The following is a 20,429-nucleotide window of genomic DNA, read 5'->3' on the forward strand; positions in this document are numbered from 1 at the left end:
CCTCTTGTAGTTTCTTAATGGGGATTTGAGTTGAGGTGATACGAGGTGTACCAGTTGGGGGCTACAGTTTCTTGGAAAAGACTGTTTTCCTTTGCTTTTGTGGCTGACCTGTAACTCATACTTGGATATCTAGGAGCCGGCTAGACATTTACCTCCTAAAATGTGCCTGAGGCAGCCTGCGTGCAGTGTGGGCAGACTGTCCCTGGGATCTGAGCTGCCTTTAGGATGGGAGGAGGTTATTTTCTTGGAATCGCTTTAGAGATAGTTTTATGAGATCTGGGCTGGTTTCCTGGTACAGTGCTCCTGTGTATCCTGAGAATGAGTGGAGACCCCAGACAAAGGGCTTCTAACCGAGACATTCACTTTTAGCCAGGTTTGCACCATTTAATCCTGCCCTGGGGGCTTGTGAAACTGACTGTCTTCAACCACGGGAATGTGCTTTCCGAGGCAGCGTAGAGGATCCCTTTTTGTGTATACAGGTTCAGCTGATAGAAACTTGACCCCAAAATAGCCTCAACACAGTCAAGTCTACTTTGCTTATTAAGCTGGAGGAAAATGGTAGTTGGTAGTGGCAAAGGCCATCTTTATTTTTTCATAGAGGATTTCTCTCCTCATCCCTCCCCCACCCCCAATCCCCGTAGACATGGAACAGAAGGAACGGCAGAACAATGGGACCCATGTGCCTCCACCCTCATTCAAACCCAGCCAGCGTTGAAGGGTGATGGGGCATCAGTCTGGGTTCCAGTCTTGGTCCTGCTCCCACTGGACTTCTTAACTTGTCTGGGCCTCAGGTTCTTTATCTGTAAAATGAGGAACTGGGCTGGATCCGGGGATAGTAAGATCTAGTAGGAGTACTTTTTCCAGAATGTGCCCCCAAGGAAATAAATGCGGTGGCTTCTATGAACCACGCAATCTCTGTCCCAGTCATTCAATTCCACCCTTAAAGGATGAAAGCAGCCAGAAACCCTAAAAGAACAAGTGTGGCTGCATGGCTGTAGAAAAGATATTCACATCCTAAAAGTGGAGGGTTCTGCTTTAATGTTTGGTGGGACCTTTTAAGACTTCAAGCCCAGAAGACAGCATCTCAAGTAATCCTGAGAGAACTGCTCTGAGGAGACGAGGGGAGGACCCATCAGGTTATATGGAAGTTTTGCCACAAAGGGCAGCTGGTCTGAACTGATCATTGTTAGTTAAAGGAAACCAGATAACCCAAGTGAAGGAATTTAGTGCTTCTCTATGTACTGGAAGACGCAAGAGTCTGGACTCACTGAAGTCATCCCGCTCATTTGCATTTTGGCTGTCCCAGGCCAGTATCCTGTGTTTTTCACATCCGGAGCTCCCTTGGGGCTCACAGTGGGGGGTGGCTGCAGTCTGGTGGCTGCTAGATCCCAGGTATTCTCCTTCCTGAGTTGCCTCAGGGCTCACCAGCTCACCTTGAAGGGCTGTAATTGCTGATAACTGTGACATCCGTGTTTTCTGATATGGCAGGAAATATTCCATTTCTCAGCTGTGTTCCAATAAAACTGTAGTTAGAAAAACAGGAGGGGCGAGATTTCCCCCTCAGGCTCTAATTTGGCAGCCCCTAGACCTCTAGATCATCACCTGGAGCCAGTGAGCTGCCTGCGGAAGTTAGACTGTGTGTGACTATTTCTGAACTCTGTTAGAGGCAGTTTACATCCCCAGCATTCAACACAGCCGTGTTCTTTTCAACTCTGGAATTTGAAGGCTGTAATGCAGGCCCCTGGATGGTGAGGATTTCCTGCTGCTGCCCCATCTATGCGTTTGAACGACAGTTTCTCCTGCAAGGCCAGGGTAGTGCCCACAACGAGGAGCATTACTGGGTGGGTCCAGCAGGCTGTTCCTGGCAGAGCAGGGTCCAGCCCACTGCTTCGGCCTCCCAGTCCGGCGGTAGAGGTCCTTGAGACTTGAAGAGAACATGCTTTATTCACACATCTCCCCTTCCTCATTTGGATCCATTTCTACTGGCCTTAGGGTTCCTTTTTGAGGACAAAAAAAGCAGGAAATATAGAATATTGGGTTGGCCAAAACACTTGGGTTTTTATGTAAGATGGTATGGAAACGGCAATGAACTTTTTGGCCAGCCCAATATATCTGCATCATCAGAGCCTTTACTCTTTTTCCTGTATAAGAAAATAAGAAATAGAAGTAGACCTTCTAAAAATAAATACTTCCTACCACCTCAGTTCCTGGGAACCCTGGAAGCAGTTTCTCCTCTTAGAGACCCATTCACTCAACCTCAGGTGGCCCTCTTGGTGCAGGCAAGATCCTTGGGATGTAAAAGTCAACTCTGATCACAAGTCTTGGCAGGTTGTAAGGTGAAATGAACTTGGTTTTCCTCTCCTTGCAAACCACCACTTTACAAAGAGCCCAGCCTCTCTTCTGGAGGAGTTTCCAGCCTTCTGGGCACTCACTTCCTGTGGGCCTGACCCTGAGGGTTCACTGCGTGAACGATGACACAGTTAAGGAAAAGCAAAAGCCACAGATAATTTGAGGGATTTCCTGGAATTTCATCATCAAAATCATCATGCCTGGATGCTCATGCTACTGCTAAGTCACTTCAGTCGTGTCCGACTCTGTGCGACCCCATAGACGGCAGCCCACCAGGCTCCCCCGTCTCTGGGATTCTCCAGGCAAGAACACTGGAGTGGGTTGCCATTTCCTTCTGCAATGCATGAAAGTGAAAAGTGAAAGGGAAGTCGCTCAGTCATATCTGACTCTTAGCAACCCCATGGACTGCAGCCTACCAGGCTCCTTCGTTCATAGGATTTTCCAGGCAAGAGTACTGGAGTGGGGTGCCATTGCCTTCTCCGCTGGATGCTCATAGAAGACATTTTTTCCCTGTGCATTTAGGGTGAGGTTGGAGGAGTATCAGCGAAGGACTCCAGGCTTTTATGTTCTCAAAGTAGAGGATTCCTTCTCAGGTGTACAGTGAAGGCCATCCTCCCCTCTGGGCGCCACATGTGTTTATACCACGTGTTCATAAAATAGAGGTCTGTAAAGCCGAGGCTCATGAGTGGCGGCTCCCCTGAGTATTACACCAAACCAGGAGCCAGGCGAACTCAGGGCCAGGCCACATTTGAGCCTTGGAAGTGAGTCCCAGGCACAGAAGCCAAGTCTGTGCCCGGTATTGTCCTTCAACCTGCCTGCATTCAGAGCATTGTCTCTTTTGCCTTGTGGCAGACTCTCTCTCTCTGTCACTATGCATACACATCTCCAGGTGTCAGCCTGCTTTTTCTGTTTTTTAAATGTTTATTTTGGCTGCACCAGGTCTTAGTTGCAGCTTATGGGATCTAGTTCCCTGACCAGGGATCGAACCCAGGCCCCCTGCATTGGGAGCTTGGAGACCACCCGGAACGTCCCTTCCTACTTGTTCTGGTGTGCATCTTTTATACCTGAAGCTCACGGCTTCACTCCAGCCAGAGCACCCGTGCCTTCCCAGGACTCAGGCCCCCCATACCCAGGCCCCTTTCTGGCTGGCATTTGGGGAAGAAGTGGGGGCGGGATGTCGCACAGAAGAGGGGATGGGTCTTGTCTCTGCCGCTTGTCTCCTGGGACGCCGCTGCCCTCTTCCCAGCACTCCTTGCACACCTCCAAACACCGCCTTCTCCTTCGCTCTGCCTGTCAGGTCATATTATAGTGCTCCTTTACTGCCCTTCTCTCGAGGTCACACAGCTTGCAGTCCCCTGAGACTTCTTTGTTTTTAGGAGCACCAAAGCCTTGCTTCTCCGGCCATGGGAGGCGAGCTCCCACCTGAGCTAGGTGGCCGAGGTGCACGTCCCAGCTCTATCATTTCTTCATTGTGTGACCCGCACAGATTACTAAGCTCCTCTATGTCTGAGTTTCTCCGTCCATGACATGTGTGGTGATAATAATACCCACTTCACTGTGTGGTTGTAAGGATGACACATTTTCGTGTGTAAATTCCTCCACTAACCCGGGTGACGTGTGGGACTCCAGCCTGCCCTCCCCTGGTGGTCCACGAGACGTGACAGGGAGAGAGCCGTGCTGCGTGACTTACCTGAGTGAAGGATGGGCTGGGGTGTCAGCACTTGTTCTCCTTTGCCTTGACCTCCATGGGCAGAGCCACCTGCTACCCAGAGCTGTTGAGAGAAAATGAGAAGAGAAAAGCCTGTGTTTCAAGCTGGCTTAAAGCCTCGTGAAAATATTGTTCACTTCTCCCTTGGAAGAGGGTATTAGTAAGTACAATTACAAATGAAGTTGGAAGAGCTAAACATTGCAAAAGGTGTCATCCCCTTAGGTGTCTGAGTGGCTACTATAGGGCCAGTTCCTTCTAGGGGGGTTCACTGGCTGGAGGCATTGGGGAGGGTGTCCAGTCTCTCGTTCACACGTGGATTTCTGTAGGTGCCTGGGGAGTGTCATCTGTGAATGCATATCTAAGAAATTTACTGCACTGGACTCCTTGGAGTGGGGTTTCTCTTTCCAGCATGTTGCTTGTCATCTCCAGTGTCAGAGCTCTAGAGCCACTTCCTGTCCCCGGATGCAGCCATCTCATCAGCAGCCGGTATTCAGATCATCTGGCTGCAGCAGTATCACTCTATCCTTTCTCTGGGATATGCACTTTCCAACTCGGGGCTGCAAACTTCCCTATGAAATACGTTCTACATCATGATCTAGTATATACATTGCATGAAACAATATCTGCTGTTCGTGTTTGCACTGCATTTTTTTTTTTCTCTCCTAGTCTCTGAACTTTTTATTTTTAACAGATAGATTAAGACCCTCAACTGGGTCATGACTCAATTTGAAAATGGATTTCCCAAAACGGGAGCCTAGGCTAGGCTGTGTCTGGGACTGGCGAAGGCAGAGTCATTCTGAGAGTTCTCAGAATTCCAAGTAGTGTTACCCAAACGAGATTCTCTCTGTGGGTCACTTAACAAAACTTTCCATGATTAAACAGATTTGGGGAGCTCTAAGTTAAACCAGTTTAAACAGGTTTTTGTTTTGTTTTTAAACTAAAGGCCTTTTCAGAGCACTTAAGACAAGCCTTGGTTGGCATACTAGTTACTGTCCAGTCACCTGGAAACATTTAAGAAGTAAAGAGATTGCTTTGCCTTTGTCGGACATCCTGAGCCAGCATCTCCAGGAGTGGAGTCTAGAAAAGTCGAGTAAAACCTGCCCAGGCAGTGCTGACGTGCTGCAGGTCTTGGGAGCCCCTGCACTCTGGGGCTCTCCTAAAGAGAGGTCAAGGTCACACATTGCACCTGCCTTTTGTTCTTTCAGCCTGGGATCCCTTCTTTTGAAGATTTCTTGAAATTAGTGGTCTTTGGAACACATTTTGGGTCATGTTTCTTGGTAGTGTTTCTATAATATTGGCTTGGCCAACAGGTTCATTTGGATTTGTTCCTAACATTTTAATGGAAAAACCCAAATGCAGCTTTTTGGAAAACCCAGTGGGTGTTCCACTGCTTGTTAGGAAAGGGAGACATATTCATTATCTTAAAATCAACAAAAACTGGGTTCCCTCCCAGAATTTAATAGCAGGGACAGGTCATCCTCTGCCTTTGGCAATTCTGACCCAAGTAATGCTGTTGAAGAGTTTACTGGAAGCTAGCAAACAAAATCAAATTTGTAAATTATTTTGTACCTTTATTATCCCATGCATTTCTCTGTATCGGTGGCTGTAGAGTTTAAATGTCAAGTCCAAATATTGCTATTGTTAGCCAGCACTAATGTTGGCTACACTTGCTTTTGTGTTCTAAGATAATGTGAAAGCCAAATATACCTCCAGAAACTTGAGACTCCTAATTGTCCATTACTGGGTAGGTAGTGTTGGTACACTTGAGGGCAGGAGAACTTATTTTTTCAGCAGCCAGTAAGAGCACTGATCATGGGAATAGAAACAATCCTAATTAAGATATTTGTAAGTATGTTGCTATTTTTCCGCTCCCACCCACCCCCAACTTGCATGGCCTTTTCCTCCTTCTGCATGGACAAGTGTGAATGCTGGGGTGGCTCTGCTTGGAGCCTGGGGTCACCCACAGGTGCTCTTCATTTTGGAACCAGCTCTATGGATGAAATTGGTCCCTGGATAAAGGCGGACAGTTCTGCAGACCTGTGTTACTGTAACAACTCTTGTTCTAGGGATAGTTCAAGGGAGAGCTAGAAATAATAATTTACCCACAAATGTTTCTCTGTGTGAGTGGGTGAGGGTGTCTGTTTTGCTGAGTTGTGTCACCAACGGTGCTTTTTCTGTAAATATATTTGTTCTGATTTGGAGGTGAAACTGTCCATGGCATCTGCTTTAAAATATCGGGCCCTAAGGTCTGTAGACAGTCAGGAGGTGGATGAGGTTGAAAATAAAAGTAAAACTCCTCCCTGCTCTATTTACAATTCATAATATCACTTGAAGAGTAGTAATTTTCTATAATATCTTTAGATATACTATTGTCTCTTTAAATGGTTCACTGAGTCTGTTTTTTGAACTGGGGGTTGGAGGGAGCTGAGTGGGGGAGATGACATTTATCCAGTGCTAATGTCATGTCAGATGCTTTCCTCCGTCTGCCCACATTCACCTCCCATAATCATATCCCTGGAAGGCGTTGTGTCCACATTCATATAGAGAACATTGAGCTGAGAGGCTGTGCCCTTCCTCAGATCAGTCAGGAAACTGCTGGGAACCTCAAACCAGCCCTATGGCTCTTGTCTGGCTCCAGTGCCAATGCATGTCTCTCCCCACACCGCCTCTAACCTTCTAAAATTCTAATCATGTCTTCAGTGTACTGATCTGGGAGACACTGGCCCGCCCAGGCTGGCCCTGGGTGAATATACACAGCAGACAGCTTGGGCAGTAAGAGACATCCCCTTAGTGCTCGGGGCTTCCCTGGTGGCTCAGTGATAAAGAATCCACCTTCCAGTGTAAGAGACTCGGGTTTGATCCCTGAGTGGGGAAGATTCCCTGGAGAAGGAGATGGCAACCCACTCCAGTATCCTTACCTGGGAAATCCCATGGAGAGAGGAGCCTGGCGGGCTATAGGGTCACAGTCCATGGGGTCACAAAAGAGTAGCGACTAAACAACAATATCAACGTTAGCGCTTACTGTGCTTGCTGCCACATCTCCGGCTCCTGTATGGTTGTCTTTCTGATCCGCACATAGTTTAAAAGAGGTGGTGCAGTTTTGTGTGTCTTTGAACCTGGTAAGTGGCAGCCTTATCTATTTTGAGGAAGCAGTTGGTTAGAAATTGTCTGAACTGAAATTTCTTATCATGCAACTTCACAACACTGTCCTTGGTTTGTGGCTTTTGAGTAGTCTTCAGGAGACATATGAAGCAAAAAGGAATGAATTTCTGGGAGAACTTCAGAAGAAAGAAGAAGAGATGAGACAGATGTTTGTCATGAGAGTGAAGGAGAAAGAAGCTGAACTTAAAGAGGCCGAGAAAGAGGTGAGCCATCTGTCCTGCGTCCAGGGGAGGCACAGAGGAGATAAACGCTTGCTACATGTATTCTATCAGAGGAGTGGCCTACCAACCTGCTGTGAAGAGTAGGACGGCCAGTCTCATTCCTATTTCACGGATGGGAACACTGAGTGTCCTAAAGATTAAGGGGTTTATGCAGTCATATACCAGCTTAGTAGCAAAGCCAAGACAAAAGCTAAATCTTAGATCTCTGGGCCTGATCCCAAAGCCCTGTAGTTCCAGGCCAGGGTAACTGCTTCCTGGATTTCTTTTTTATTTCTTTAAAAAAAATTTTTTAAGCAGTATTTATTGATTATATTACTTTTATTTTGAGAAGTTTCTTAAAACACAAAGCTTTTTGTCTATCACTTTTGATATGGAAGTTCTTTCTAATAATTAAGCGTACACACTAAAACATTACCACTTTAAAATAGTTTAAGCACACAAAATATGCCTAAAACTGTACAGATAAACATATATTTGATTATATAAACATATATGCCCCATTATTAAAATTAAATCAAGAACTTAATTTAGTTGCCATTAGGTTAATGTAGTGTGGAAGCTTTTAAGATCACTTAATTAAATGTAAATGTATCCTTTTTATTTGCATTTGTTTCTTATACATAATACCCTAAATATACTGCTAAATGTGTGCTTCAGTTCAGTTCAGTCGCTCAGTCGTGTCCGACTTTGTGACCCCATGAATCACAGCACGGCAGGCCTCCCTGTCCATCACCAACTCCCGGAGTTCACTCAGACTCACGCCCATCGAGTCAGTGATGCCATCCAGCCATCTCATCCTCTGTCGTCCCCTTCTCCTCCTGCCCCCAATCCCTCCCAGCATCAGAGTCTTTTCCAATGAGTCAACTCTTCACATGAGGTGGCCAAAGTACTAGAGTTTCAGCTTTAGCATCATTCCTTCCAAAGAAATCCCAGGGCTGATCTCCTTTAGAATGGACTGGTTGGATCTCCTTGCAGTCCAAGGGACTCTCAAGAGTCTTCTCCAACACCACAGTTCAAAAGCGTCAGTTCTTCGGCACTCAGCCCTCTTCACAGTCCAACTCTCACATCCATACATGACTACTGGATAGTATATTGTAAAATGAGTAACAGTGAACATTTTCAGATATATAAATTATTTCACATGGTGATGAGTAGTAATTTGTTTTCATCTTAAGTAATATTTTCATTACAGTAAGAGTTTTCACAGAGTTCACAATGAAGGAATCAATTCTCCTCGGATTTTAAAATGACCCAATTCTTTAGCTGATATAGCTTAATGAATATTACTCATTTTCTCCTGTTAAAAGATAAACTGAGATACATTAAAATTTATGAGTCTTTTTGCATGGACATCAATTGGAATCGGGCCCCGTGGATTTCTGAGTAACACTTATCCCACTGAGAGAAAGACATAGGTTTGCCTTGATAGTAGATAATGAAAAACCTAGAGTTTACTTAAATAGCTAAGTACTCAACATAGTTTCGCTGCAGAGAAAGGAAAGTTGAGTCTTATTTGCTGTTGGCTTTAAGTATCAAGTGAATGCTGGGTAAAAAATCTAGAATCATTCAGTCAGGACGTTTCCCTCTGTTGCTTCTTCCCTTTCTATTCCTGCCTCCCCACCCGTGCTTCTTCCCTCTTCCCCTGTTTTTGTTTCTGCATTGTGATATTTTTCTAAATTTAGTTTGTCAAGGTTCAGAAATTTCTCTACATGCTCTTTTTTTTTTTCTACATGCTCTTTTTATTTGAATAGTATGTGTACGTCTATCTGTAGTCATTATGTAAGTCTCCAAGTAAACATGTATTATCTATTTTGAAAAGAACTACTCTTACCGTTAGGTGAGTTTCTTACTAGGAGCATGGATGATTTTAATTCTCTTCTTTATGCTTCTTACAATGAATATGTATTTTATTATCCGAAAAACTGCACGGAGATTTCTCTTAGTCCTGAGGGATCCAAGTCTCAATAGAGCACAGGGCTCCACAGGATGCTCTTCACACCTCTGCCTGGCTCAGCCCTAGATCCAGATCCCCTCTGGGAACTGGACCGCAGGCAGCACCACATGTGTATTTCTGAACAGACACAAGCAGCCTTAGACCAGCCAGCATCCCTCCCTCAAGCTTGTTCTCCTCCTCTCCTTTTCAGCTCCATGAGAAATTCGACCTCCTCAAGCGGACACACCAAGAAGAGAAGAAGAAGGTGGAAGACAAGAAGAAGGAGCTGGAGGAGGAGGTGAACAATTTCCAGAAGAAGAAGGCAGCCGCCCAGTTGCTCCAATCCCAGGCCCAACAGTCTGGGGCCCAGCAAACCAAGAAAGACAAGGATAAGAAAAAGTAAGCGGGTGTCGCCCCCACACAGCGGGGTCTCTAACAGTTTATTCCTCTTGCATGTCTCTACTTTTCCCATTTGCAGACTGGAAACTGGTCTGTTACCAGAAAGATAAAAGCGAGTATTTTCTCTACAGTGCAGGGGAGACGATAAAGGTTTTTAAAGTATTTCTAAAGGGTACACAAACACTCATGTCTAAAACTTGACCACACGATCAAGCAAGCAGGACTGGAGCCAGCTGTCGTCTCCAGTAGCATCTCTGAACCGACACTAGGACTCTCGAGAAGACAGTGTATTTCTCTTCACTACTCTCTGGAGACAATCCTCCTGGCTCTTGATGAAAGAGCATCCTAAAATTATGATTGTTAGAATTATTTTTCTATTCTCTCTTGTAAGGCTTGAGAAGCCAGTCATTGACCGTCTTGTTCCCAAAATGAAAGATTCAGAAGAACTGCCAGTGGCCACTAGTTTTCCTCTGAACAAGATGATGAATTGTTTTATTGTGAAAATGAAATCAAAATGCCCATCCTATTAAGACACTTCCACCAGCTCTCAAGACATATCTGTATCCACACACACAAAGAAATTTTTTTTTAATATAGCCTTGATTTAATGGGCCAGGGGGTCAGACTCTGCTCGAGTTGTCACTCCCTATGACATTCCAACAGCAGTGGCCTGAAGCCAGTGGGAGATTTGGGCCTGCCTTGAAATTCTGTCATTTTGACGCTTTGTGGCAAATCACCTGAAAGGCTTGAGGGTGCCATTTTACGACAATTACTGTTGGTCTGACAGTAAGCACAGAGGTCAGTAAGTTACCTGAGAAGAAAACCTTAGTGGCAGCCAGGTGGTGAGCCCATGGGTGCCACCCTCTTTGTTTAATACGTGACCCTCTGAGGGCAATGAGGAGACAAGTCAGAGCATGTTTCGGGATTCTTGCTCTCCACCCTCAGATGCTAAGGTGCCAGGGGAGAGGCTGACAACTAAGTAAACACTAAAAATGTTGGTACCGGAGCAGGCAGAAAATTACGTTCTTAGACGTAATACGGCAGACACGCGGGAGCCTGCGTGGTCATCAAGTCTGATCAGTGGACAGTGAGCACAGTAGTGAGGTATTCACTTCATCTCCGTCAATGTGCAGACCTGTCCCCGCAAGGAATAGTGTTATGTGGTCTGTGGTAGAGACCAGCATGCGCTACTCCAGTGACGTGCAGAGAGAGTTTGCGGTTCTCCTGTGCAGACCTTGACTTTCCAAGCGCTGAGCCAGCAAGCAGTGTGTGAAGGGAGCAGGGGGGCAAGCAGATTTTCTAAGCAATAGAAGGTAGTCAGTGTAGGTGAGCTGTGGTGTTAAATGGGGTTGGTACAGACCCAAGTGATCGAAGGACTCCAGGGGCTGAAAATTGAGTCATGCTGGATTAATTCTGAGTGACAGCTGCCTAGATTATAATCCAGTTGAAGAACGCGCTTTGTAGTAGCTCTACACGTTGGGGGCATTGTCGGTCACTAATGGTGACGATCCCCATGCAGAGTCAGAGATTAGTGATTCCTTTAGGGAAGACACAACAAAAGCCATTTGGCATCATACCCTTGTTGATCCAAACCAACCCAGGATAAAAATAGGTTTTGTGTGGGTGTGTGTGTGTGTACACATCTATAGGCAGGAATGAAATAGAAAAAAGCTGCTGAGTCATGGTTTAGGAAACCCAAAGTCAAGTTTTCTTACCCTGAAGCACAAAGTGCATAAAGGTACACGTTTTAGGACTAAACATGTTTATAAAAGACCAGCAATGTTCCAAGGATATCTCATTTATACTGGATGTGCCTTTAAGCAATAAATATTCCAAAAGCTGATCAGCATCGTGCCTCCATTTTCAATCATCCCTCTAATAACAGACTTCTCCGTGTAAGGAGGTTTTTCTTATCCTTTAGAACGTTTTAGGTTATTTTCTTCCCAGCCTTGGGCCTTAGCGATGTATAATGCTTTTCAAGTTTATGTGAAGTGTATGTGAACTCTATTTTAGCCTTATTTATACATTCTCAGTTATTATTAATGGAGTTAGACTTAATTTGGTGCACGAGAGTCACCAGATTTTGTGCTTGACAACAGCACGAACTTTTTGGTAACTTCTTAAAGGCACTTAAGCTCACTTTCCCATTTGAACAGTGAAAGCAATTGCCAGTTGGAGGCCAGAAGTGGAAAAGTGGAAAAAAAAAAAAATCACTTCTCTTACTGCCAGTGGAGAGTTTTGGTTAGAGAGGACCACAGACAGACAGTGACCAGGGTAACGAGAACAGTACTTTGAAAATACGTGGGAGGCTCTTTCCTCCTTGTGTACCTGGAGGAGGAGCATGGGAGCTGTTCAAGGGAGAAAATTTAAAAAGAGATGCGTGTTTATTCACCTGCTATGCTTCCACCTCAGAGCTTAACTAAGTTTTTCTAATAGTTTGAAATTATTTGTTTTTTTCTATTCTAATGACATGCTCCCTCTTTAACATAGGTAAGGCCTTGTACTTTCTCCTTGACCTGTAGTGGCATGAGAGCATATAACATGTCCTAAGATTATAGACAAGGTAGAACTAACCCTGGTACTGCCTTTAACTGGACCCCACCTCCTGCCACCAAGTCACTTTCCTTGCTCGCGGCTACACCTCAGTGGTGGGAGTGCCCGAGGGTAAGTTGTTCAGTAGACAGTGTTCGTCTTTTCTGAAAACTTTGCCAGCCGGCAGTTTGGGGGTTTAAAGACGCATCCATTCCAAAAAGAAAGTTTTAAAATCTCATTTTAAAACTATACCTGGCATCTGATAATGACAGTTCACAGAATCATCCACTCATTTTTTTTTTTCTTTTTTAAAACATATTTTGATTCTTGCTAAGGAATGAAGTTGCATGTTTTGGATTTGCCTAAAATTAGACATGTGGATCTTGAACTTGGCGTTGCTTTATACCTAAGAGGGGGAAGGCTCCTGGCATTGCTATAGCTATAACCATATAATGATTGTCCTTTTTTTTTCCCCTCCCAAATAGATCAGTAGCATGTCCTCCATCCACTATATTCCAACTGCCAAATTATTTGTTCAAAGATGTTTATTGTATATTTATTTATTCTCTGACTCTAGAAGCTCAGAAATGGAATTTTCAACTCCTATTCAGTACTGCTGTGATGCCCAAATCTAATAGATCCTGGTTTTGTGTTATTTGAGAAAATGAAAAATCAAACCACAAATCTTTCCAGTAGAACATGTAACGGTTTCAAGAAGTCACTCGTGAATTCCGAATGACCTGCAAATGGAAACTAACCATGTGTTCTTTAATTCAGTATTAAAATTTTGCTTTTGCTTGTCATGTAGTATATAGCTTACTCAAATTTTTGGTTTTAATTTCTGTCGATTCCATAATCATTGCATGAGCATTCACCATCACTGAATGCTGGTGCTGGCGCTCCTAATTTTCCTTCTTTTAATTTATTATTATTTCTAACTTTTTTGTTTTGTTTTTTAACTTGCAGTGCAAGCTTCACATAAAGCCTGGCAAGCCAAGGATGGTCCGCATTCACCTGCTTTTGCAGTAATATTGTATCTCTGCCATCTGTGTCCTTTTATTTTGTTTTATTTTTATTTTTTCCCCTTCCCCAGACACCATATAACTATTAACTCATTTTGCTGAATGTTGTTGGGTGGTGGAAAATGATAGAACAAGGGAGTCACAGCAAAAGCTATGTGCAGTGGGACTTTGTTTCTGGAAACGCAAATGACTTGCCGTTTATGCCTGTTCAGAGTGGCGGCGGCAAGCATGCCTGTCCTGTGACTTGTGTGTTGCTTGGGACCAAGGGAAGGAGGCTAAATTCCTCCATGTATGTCTGACAGGAAAACTTCGCACCACCTCAGCAGCTGAACTGTAAACCTGAATAGCCCTGACAACTTGCTTTTCTTGATTATTCATCTCCATGATGGAAAGGCTCTGAACACCTTCTGATTCTTCTCCTCACCTGCCCCAAACCAAGGTAGCTTTGTGTGTAGGCAGAACGGTGGGTAAGCTTTACCTGACTTTTACCCTTGCGTAGATTTTTATTACTTTAATAACATTATTTGGCCTGGATTGTGGATCTGTTCAGACTGGTTTGTCTCCTCTTATGGCTTTAAAAACATGTCTGAACCCCTATCTTAAGTCCTAGCCAAGCTGGACTGTAATAAGAGAACAGTGATTCTATTTACTTGTTTCAGGGCAGCCTTGGCCCTCTCACTGATAGTCCTTTCCAAGGCTGATCGTACAATGTTCTTAGTAGAAGAGTCTTCTACTAAGATTAATGGGCTTTTTGCAACCTGTTTGCTACTAACAATACCCCATCTTTTCATAAACGCACCTAAATCTGCTCTCAGTAGGGTGAGGGCCTAATGACTGACTCCAGGGTATCAGTGCTTCGAGTAACATTTTTCAATAATTCCAAGGAGAAATTTTCCAGAAATATTTAAAATAGAAAATTTGTTATAAACTGTATCATCATCCAGCACAAGTTTGAGGAGACTTTGTCATTTTAAGATAGAAATGAGAAGGGACATAACACAAACCCACGAGTCAAGAAAGCAGAAATCCAACTTCACATCCCAATTTCCTGGCATATTTTGATATTTGGCCAAAAGAGGGATGAAGGAATAGAACATCTAGTCTTTCAAATCCAGTTGTCTTGAAGGAATGGCCTCACCAAGACTCACTCAACATGCCCTCTATGTTTAAGACCCATTGCCTCATCAACAAGAATTAGGAATTAGTCACATGTCCGGACATAGACTACATATGCCAGATTTGTATGGAAAGGAGCATACCTAATTTCTTTTCTATACTTTTCCTTCTTGAGGCTTATCCTTTCAGTTTCTTAGTTATCCCCCTCCCCCCCATAAAAACAAAACACTCCCAGCTTCTCTTTGACTCCATAGTCTCCTACTTCTTACTTGAAAGAATAACCTTTGTTATGAATCTGACCCTTCACCCCTGCGTTTTCCTTTTGGCCCTCCCTAGTCATCCATTAGATGGGTTTCCCTAGTGGCTCAGATGGTAAATGACATGTAATGCAGGAGACCCAAGTTCAGTCCCTGGGTTGGGAAGATCCCCTGGAGAAGGGTTTTCATTAAGTCATACATTAAGTAAATAGAACACACATACACACTTTTGTGTTGTTTTTTTTTTTTTAATTTAAATACTAAGTCTCTAGTTGGTTTCAGTAAATTTTTCAACCTTCCCTTTATCCTCAACGACACTCTTAGGAAAAGAAGGAATGGGCTTCCATGAACTGATTTAGGCTTAATTAGGCAAAGCAAGGAATCAGTTTTCATGGAAGCTCAAACTAAGCTGGGATAGAAACTGCAAACCAGAAGCAGCAATAGAGGTGTAAAGACAGGCTTTAGAAGCTCCTGGATCAGTGTTTCTGCTTTTGTTTTTGAATGATTCTAGTCTGAAGCTAGCTGTGCAGCAGCCAAACATCAGGTGGCATGCTGATTCTAACCGTGGGCTGAATTTGCTCAGACGCTGTGCACCAGACAGTAGCTTGAATACTAGTGCTGTATGCTTGTTCCAACCATTGCTTGTGTGCGCATTTTTGTGCCTTGTAACAGGAAATACACTTCTAAATCCTAAGAATGCGTCCCTTGAAAATGACCATTTTACATGCATCGCTAAAGCCTTTTTAAAGTGAGCCCAACCGCGAAAGGCATCCAGCTGACTTTTTGATTCCAAGATTGTTGATTGATTTTTTTCCCCCCATTAAATTTTTCACAGAAAAACAAATCATGGAGAGTCAGGGAATAAAAAGTCAAAAGAAACATATAAAAGCTTTTTTTTTTTTTTTTTTTTAAACTGCATTGCTTCTCAACTTTTTTCTGCCCCTGTTCCCCGGCCCTGTTTGGTTTGTTATTGCTGCCCTCTCTTCTTTCTGTATCTGTGCCTTTTTTCACAGTAGTCCTTGGCTCTGCACGGAGTAAATGATACCCTCAAATCTAATTGGATGTGCTTTCGCCTTTGCATGTAAGTACAGTAGTAAGCAACCTTTGAGATCTTTTTGGCTTTTTAAAGAAACAAATGGGATAGGTGGAATTCTTTCTTTTTTTTTTTTTCCTGGATGGGGGTAGGGAGGTATTGGTTTGAGTATCCTTTGTTTTCTTTTTTTTTAAAGAAAGAAAACTATATTTTAAATGGCTCACATTTATCTCTTTTTCACAAGAAACACAGAGATTTGACTTTTCCTTGGTGTCAGTGTGGAAGTCAGAAATTATCAGTCCCAGTCTGTGTTCTACATAGCACTGTGGGTTCGTTGGATATTATCGAAGGTCCTTGGTTCTTTTTTTTATTTTTTTTTATTTTTGGTTGTGCCATGTGATCTGCAGGACTTTAGTTCTCTGACCAGGGATTGAACCTGAGTCCTCAGCAATGAGAGCGTGAAGTCTTAACCACTGGACCCCCAGGGAAGTCCCAGAGGGTCCTTGGTTCTGACTGTGTAAGTAAAGCTAGAATGAGAAACTACTACTTTCCACTAGAGAAAAACAAGAGAAAGTTTTTTTCATGTTACACTGCCTTTATGACTGCTTAGTGTTTTGGTGATCCTGGTTTACTGATCTCTCCCTTGTGCTAACTACTACCAAGGATCACCTTTTTTTTTTCTTTTTACCCGCCAAGACAGCTCTTGCTGGCCCTTCCCCAGATCTTTTGTTCAACCATTATGACCATGCTTTTGCTTCTTCTGGACTTTAGATACCTACAACAGTTTCAAGAAGGATGTGATAGAAAAGCACTTATGAGAATTTGTGGGCAGTTGAGAGACTAGCTTTTCCCAGCTTAGGCTCTTTATTAATTGGTGAAGGTTTTGTCCAGAAAGGACACCTCAACCAGGGGAACATTTAACATAATGCTGGGCACAGGTTACTCATCTTCCTTCTCTGCTTTGTGGTCTCACCAGCAATAACACCTCATATCTTGTGCACCTCAAACAAGCAGACTTGGTTTCCTCACTTTCTTGACATATCCATCAGTGTTTCATAATACAGACTGTTGAATCAGGTTTTCAGCTGTTACCAACTCATTTCATACTGTCTCTGTGTGGTCCTACCAAAACTGTGCATTGAGATCCCTTTGCTTTGCCATTCACAAGTGTCTGAAGTTGTCAAGTCTCAACTTCCAGAAGTCTTGGTTCCATTGACAGGATACATATGTGATGACTCTTTAGGGGGAATTGATGACGTACAAAGTCTAGATTGTATGTAGGTATGAAGGGAATTTTTTAAATAAATGGAAGATTAAGCTGTGAACAGCATTAGAACTTTGTCTATTCCTTAATTTTAAAATATGCTGATATGCCTTAAACTGTAGTAGATCATTGTCATTTTGCTGTTGGAAAATAACCAATGTGTTTTTAAAACTGTTGTGTAATCTCCTTTCGGTGTTAATGCAGAATTGTCATATATGTAAACTGCATGTTAGACACTTGTCTTTTTTAAAAAACTAAAACAATTGTATTGGTGTGAAGCATATCATTTTTTTCAAGTATGAAAGTAATCCCGTAGCAAACTTGCTTAGTCATTTGGTGTCTGTGGAGGTAGGAGCGTGGTGGACAGGTAATCTATGCATATCACTAGTGCCAAGAACATAAAGTGGGGGAAAATATATTTTTACCCAAACATTGTGTGCCCTTTTGTGAGTTCTTTTTTTAGTCACTGTTTGATAGACAAATGTACACGTGTTTATAACACTGGATAAAAGAAATAGGGATGGAAGTGTCTCATGCTTTCCTGCTTTGTCTGGACTGCAAATGCTACCATCTGGGCAGCACCAGCTCCTCCAAGACGCTTGCCACGTGGTGTTCTGTACTTCATACACTGTCTCTGCCACCTTTGTCCCCCATTTCTGTCCCCTTCTACCTTGATGAGCACCCCACTGCCCCAGCCGAGGCAGCCTCTTCTTCCTCGGCCTCTGGTGCCAGCTCTGCTGCTATTGCCCCCACCTCGACTGATCATCCCTTTACTGACACACCACTGTTCTTTCAGTTTGTTGTAGAGAAGCTCCTTTAAAAAAAAAAAAAAAAGCCTTTTAAGAATCAACTTTGAATCTGAACCTTTCTTTTTTCTCTTCTGTAGCTTCTTCTTTATGTAACCATCCTGTTGACAAGCCCCACTCTCTCCTAATGGACATAGAGCATTAGAAGAGCAGGAGCTGTCTGTTCACACGTGTTGGGGAAGAGTTACCTCATTTCCACCATCGCCTCCTGTTCTTTTAAAGTCTGGGTCAAATATTCCACTGCTGTTTCTATTTGTCAATGTCTGTTTACAAACCACTGCCCGTAGTGGTTACTAAAATGACTTATCGTCACCAAAAACAGTAATACTTAATAATACTCCTTAAAAGGAAATTGAGTGAAACAGAGAACTTGGGCCAAAACCCAAAGTAGCTATGTGTTGGGATCTTGCTTAGCTGTCACGTTCTTGAAGCTGCTGACCCAAGAACTCACGGACTGAAGATAGCATGGACCCTAGTCTGAGGGTCCACAAACTTGATCTCATGTAAACTCCAGACCTCTGTCCCATGAGCGACCTTCTGAACAGTCCCATCAGGACCCTCAACCATCCATCAGGTCATAAGATTGGGGCAACAGTTCTCCTTCCTCTTGGTAGCTTGATGGGTTGTTTTGAAGTTTGGGGTATTTTTCTAAACGTTTGATATTGCATGAACAAAGATGGCTGCAAGTTTTAAATTTGGAGTGTTCTATTGATACAATATTTTTATTTTTCAGCTGATCGACTGCCTCTTGAGAGAGAGAAGTGGGCATCCTTCCTTTAAATTCAGGAACCACTGTTGTTTTATTTGACTCTTTCTGTTACCTGCATCCTATATATAAGTTTTTGGGGTTTGGGATTCTGTTTTGGAAAAAAAAATTTTTTTTTCTACTTAGCCAGTTTGTTTTTATGCAAAGGTTATTCAGACTTAGTTTTGGTATCAAAATTATGCCAATTTTAAGCTCAAGGAGAAAGTTAAGTGACATTTAAGCCATAGAATTGTGTTTAAGATGCTCTCCTCATCTCAAATACAGCAACAAATCCCGGTGCTGTCACTGGGATTTTGACCTGCAAGTCTTAATTATGTTTAAAATGTGCCAGTGTTGGGTAGGTGATTTTCCTGCCTCTGGGACTCAATTTATATTTAAAGGTATGTTAAAATAACTTTCTGGCCCATCCTTGCCTTTTTATTTATTGTGAAGCTCTTCTTTACCACGTGTCCAGAGTTTTTGTGTCCTGGACCATGGAAACAAACCCCCAAGTACACATCCTGTCCCAGACAACAGGAGCGTTGTTAACAATGGTTCTCATCCACATTTGCCAGTCAGCCAGGTGGCTTTCTCCACTCTGTTTGCGAAAGGAGGAAAAAAAAATGCTGAAAATCACTTAAAGTACACCCACATGCAAACACACACTTCTGGCTGTTGAGTCAGTCATTTCTAATGCTGACTCATTTGTGATGGGCTGGATTCAGGGGTAGGTTATTTTGTTAGCAGTCACCTCTTAGGGGCAATTTTTGTAGTCAAGGTGCAACTTCCAAATTCATTTCTATTTTATGCATGAACATGCAATTTGCTAACTTTTCATTTCTTATCAATAGTTTTTGCTTATTTCCATCATTTTTTAGCCCCATAGCAGTTGGAGAAGGAAATGGCAACCCACTCCAGTGTTCTTGACTGGAGAATCCCAGTGACGGCGGAGCCTGGTGTGCTGCCGTCTGTGGGGTCACACGGAGTCGGACACAACTGAAGTGACTTAGCAGCAGCAGCAGCAGATGGATATTGGTGGCAAGAGAGTTCCCCTTTATTTAAGAATGGTAAACATGCTTTGGTTGAAAGGTGAAATGATGAAGCAACAGTGCCTGCCTCTTGAATCATTTGATTCCTGGAAAGAGGTTATTTAGTCTAATTGGATAAGCATACTGGCGAGAGGCTTCCTTTACTTAGACAGTTATTAAATGTTATTAAAATCAAGTTCATCTGAGCCATTAGATAGTTAAAATATGAGTTGAGAGCCATCCCCTCCATATTACACTATAATCTGCAAGGATAGAAATCCGCTAAGATGTGATCAGTGGTTTGACGGATGGATGGGTGGGTATCAACTCATTAACTGATGCTACAGCATGACATACTATCAGTCTTGTAAGTTGAACACAGACATCCTATTGTGTGAAACCACTGTGATTACTAAGCACAATAATTGGATTTATTTTTAGGCTCCTTTTAATATTTTAATATCAACTTTACCCTATTGCTCATTTTGAAAACAAATTTTGTGTCAGATTGTAAAGACATTTTTTGAGCAATATTTAAAACTCAATTAGGCAGTATTTTTGTCCTTAACTAGAGAAATGTGTAATCTATTACTGCTGTTCCCCTTTTAGGCCTCAGGCTAGACACGTGTAATGGTGGCATCTTCGTGGGAGGGGTGAGGGAACTGGCTGTTTCATCCAGGCTGGTTTCTGTTCAGTTACCCAGAGAGTGCGTAATGGATAGCACAGGTCAAGCACACAGCTAACCTCCATTTTACTTCAGGTGGTTCTTTTCCTCAAGTGTTGATAAAACTGGTAGGTTCTCAAGTTCTCTTGGCTGACCAACTAAGAGAGATGAAAAATAAACATTACTCGCT

General features: G+C 43.1%; 1 protein-coding gene across 1 annotated transcript in view; it reads left to right on the forward strand.

Moving 5' to 3' along the window:
* The window catches only part of SEPTIN11 (septin 11), a 49,716-nt gene extending 31,252 nt beyond the window's left edge, over positions 1-18,464 (forward strand). The window contains exons 8-10 of the mRNA XM_052642116.1: positions 7,290-7,422; positions 9,585-9,772; positions 17,883-18,464. Coding sequence (XP_052498076.1) covers positions 7,290-7,422; positions 9,585-9,772; positions 17,883-17,898 — 337 coding nt within the window. The 3' untranslated portion in view covers positions 17,899-18,464. The remainder of the gene's footprint in view (positions 1-7,289; positions 7,423-9,584; positions 9,773-17,882) is intronic.
* The last annotated feature ends 1,965 nt before the right edge of the window (positions 18,465-20,429 follow it).

The sequence above is a fragment of the Budorcas taxicolor genome, chromosome 6, assembly GCF_023091745.1.
Source record: "Budorcas taxicolor isolate Tak-1 chromosome 6, Takin1.1, whole genome shotgun sequence".
In the NCBI taxonomy this organism is placed as follows: Eukaryota; Metazoa; Chordata; class Mammalia; order Artiodactyla; family Bovidae; genus Budorcas; species Budorcas taxicolor.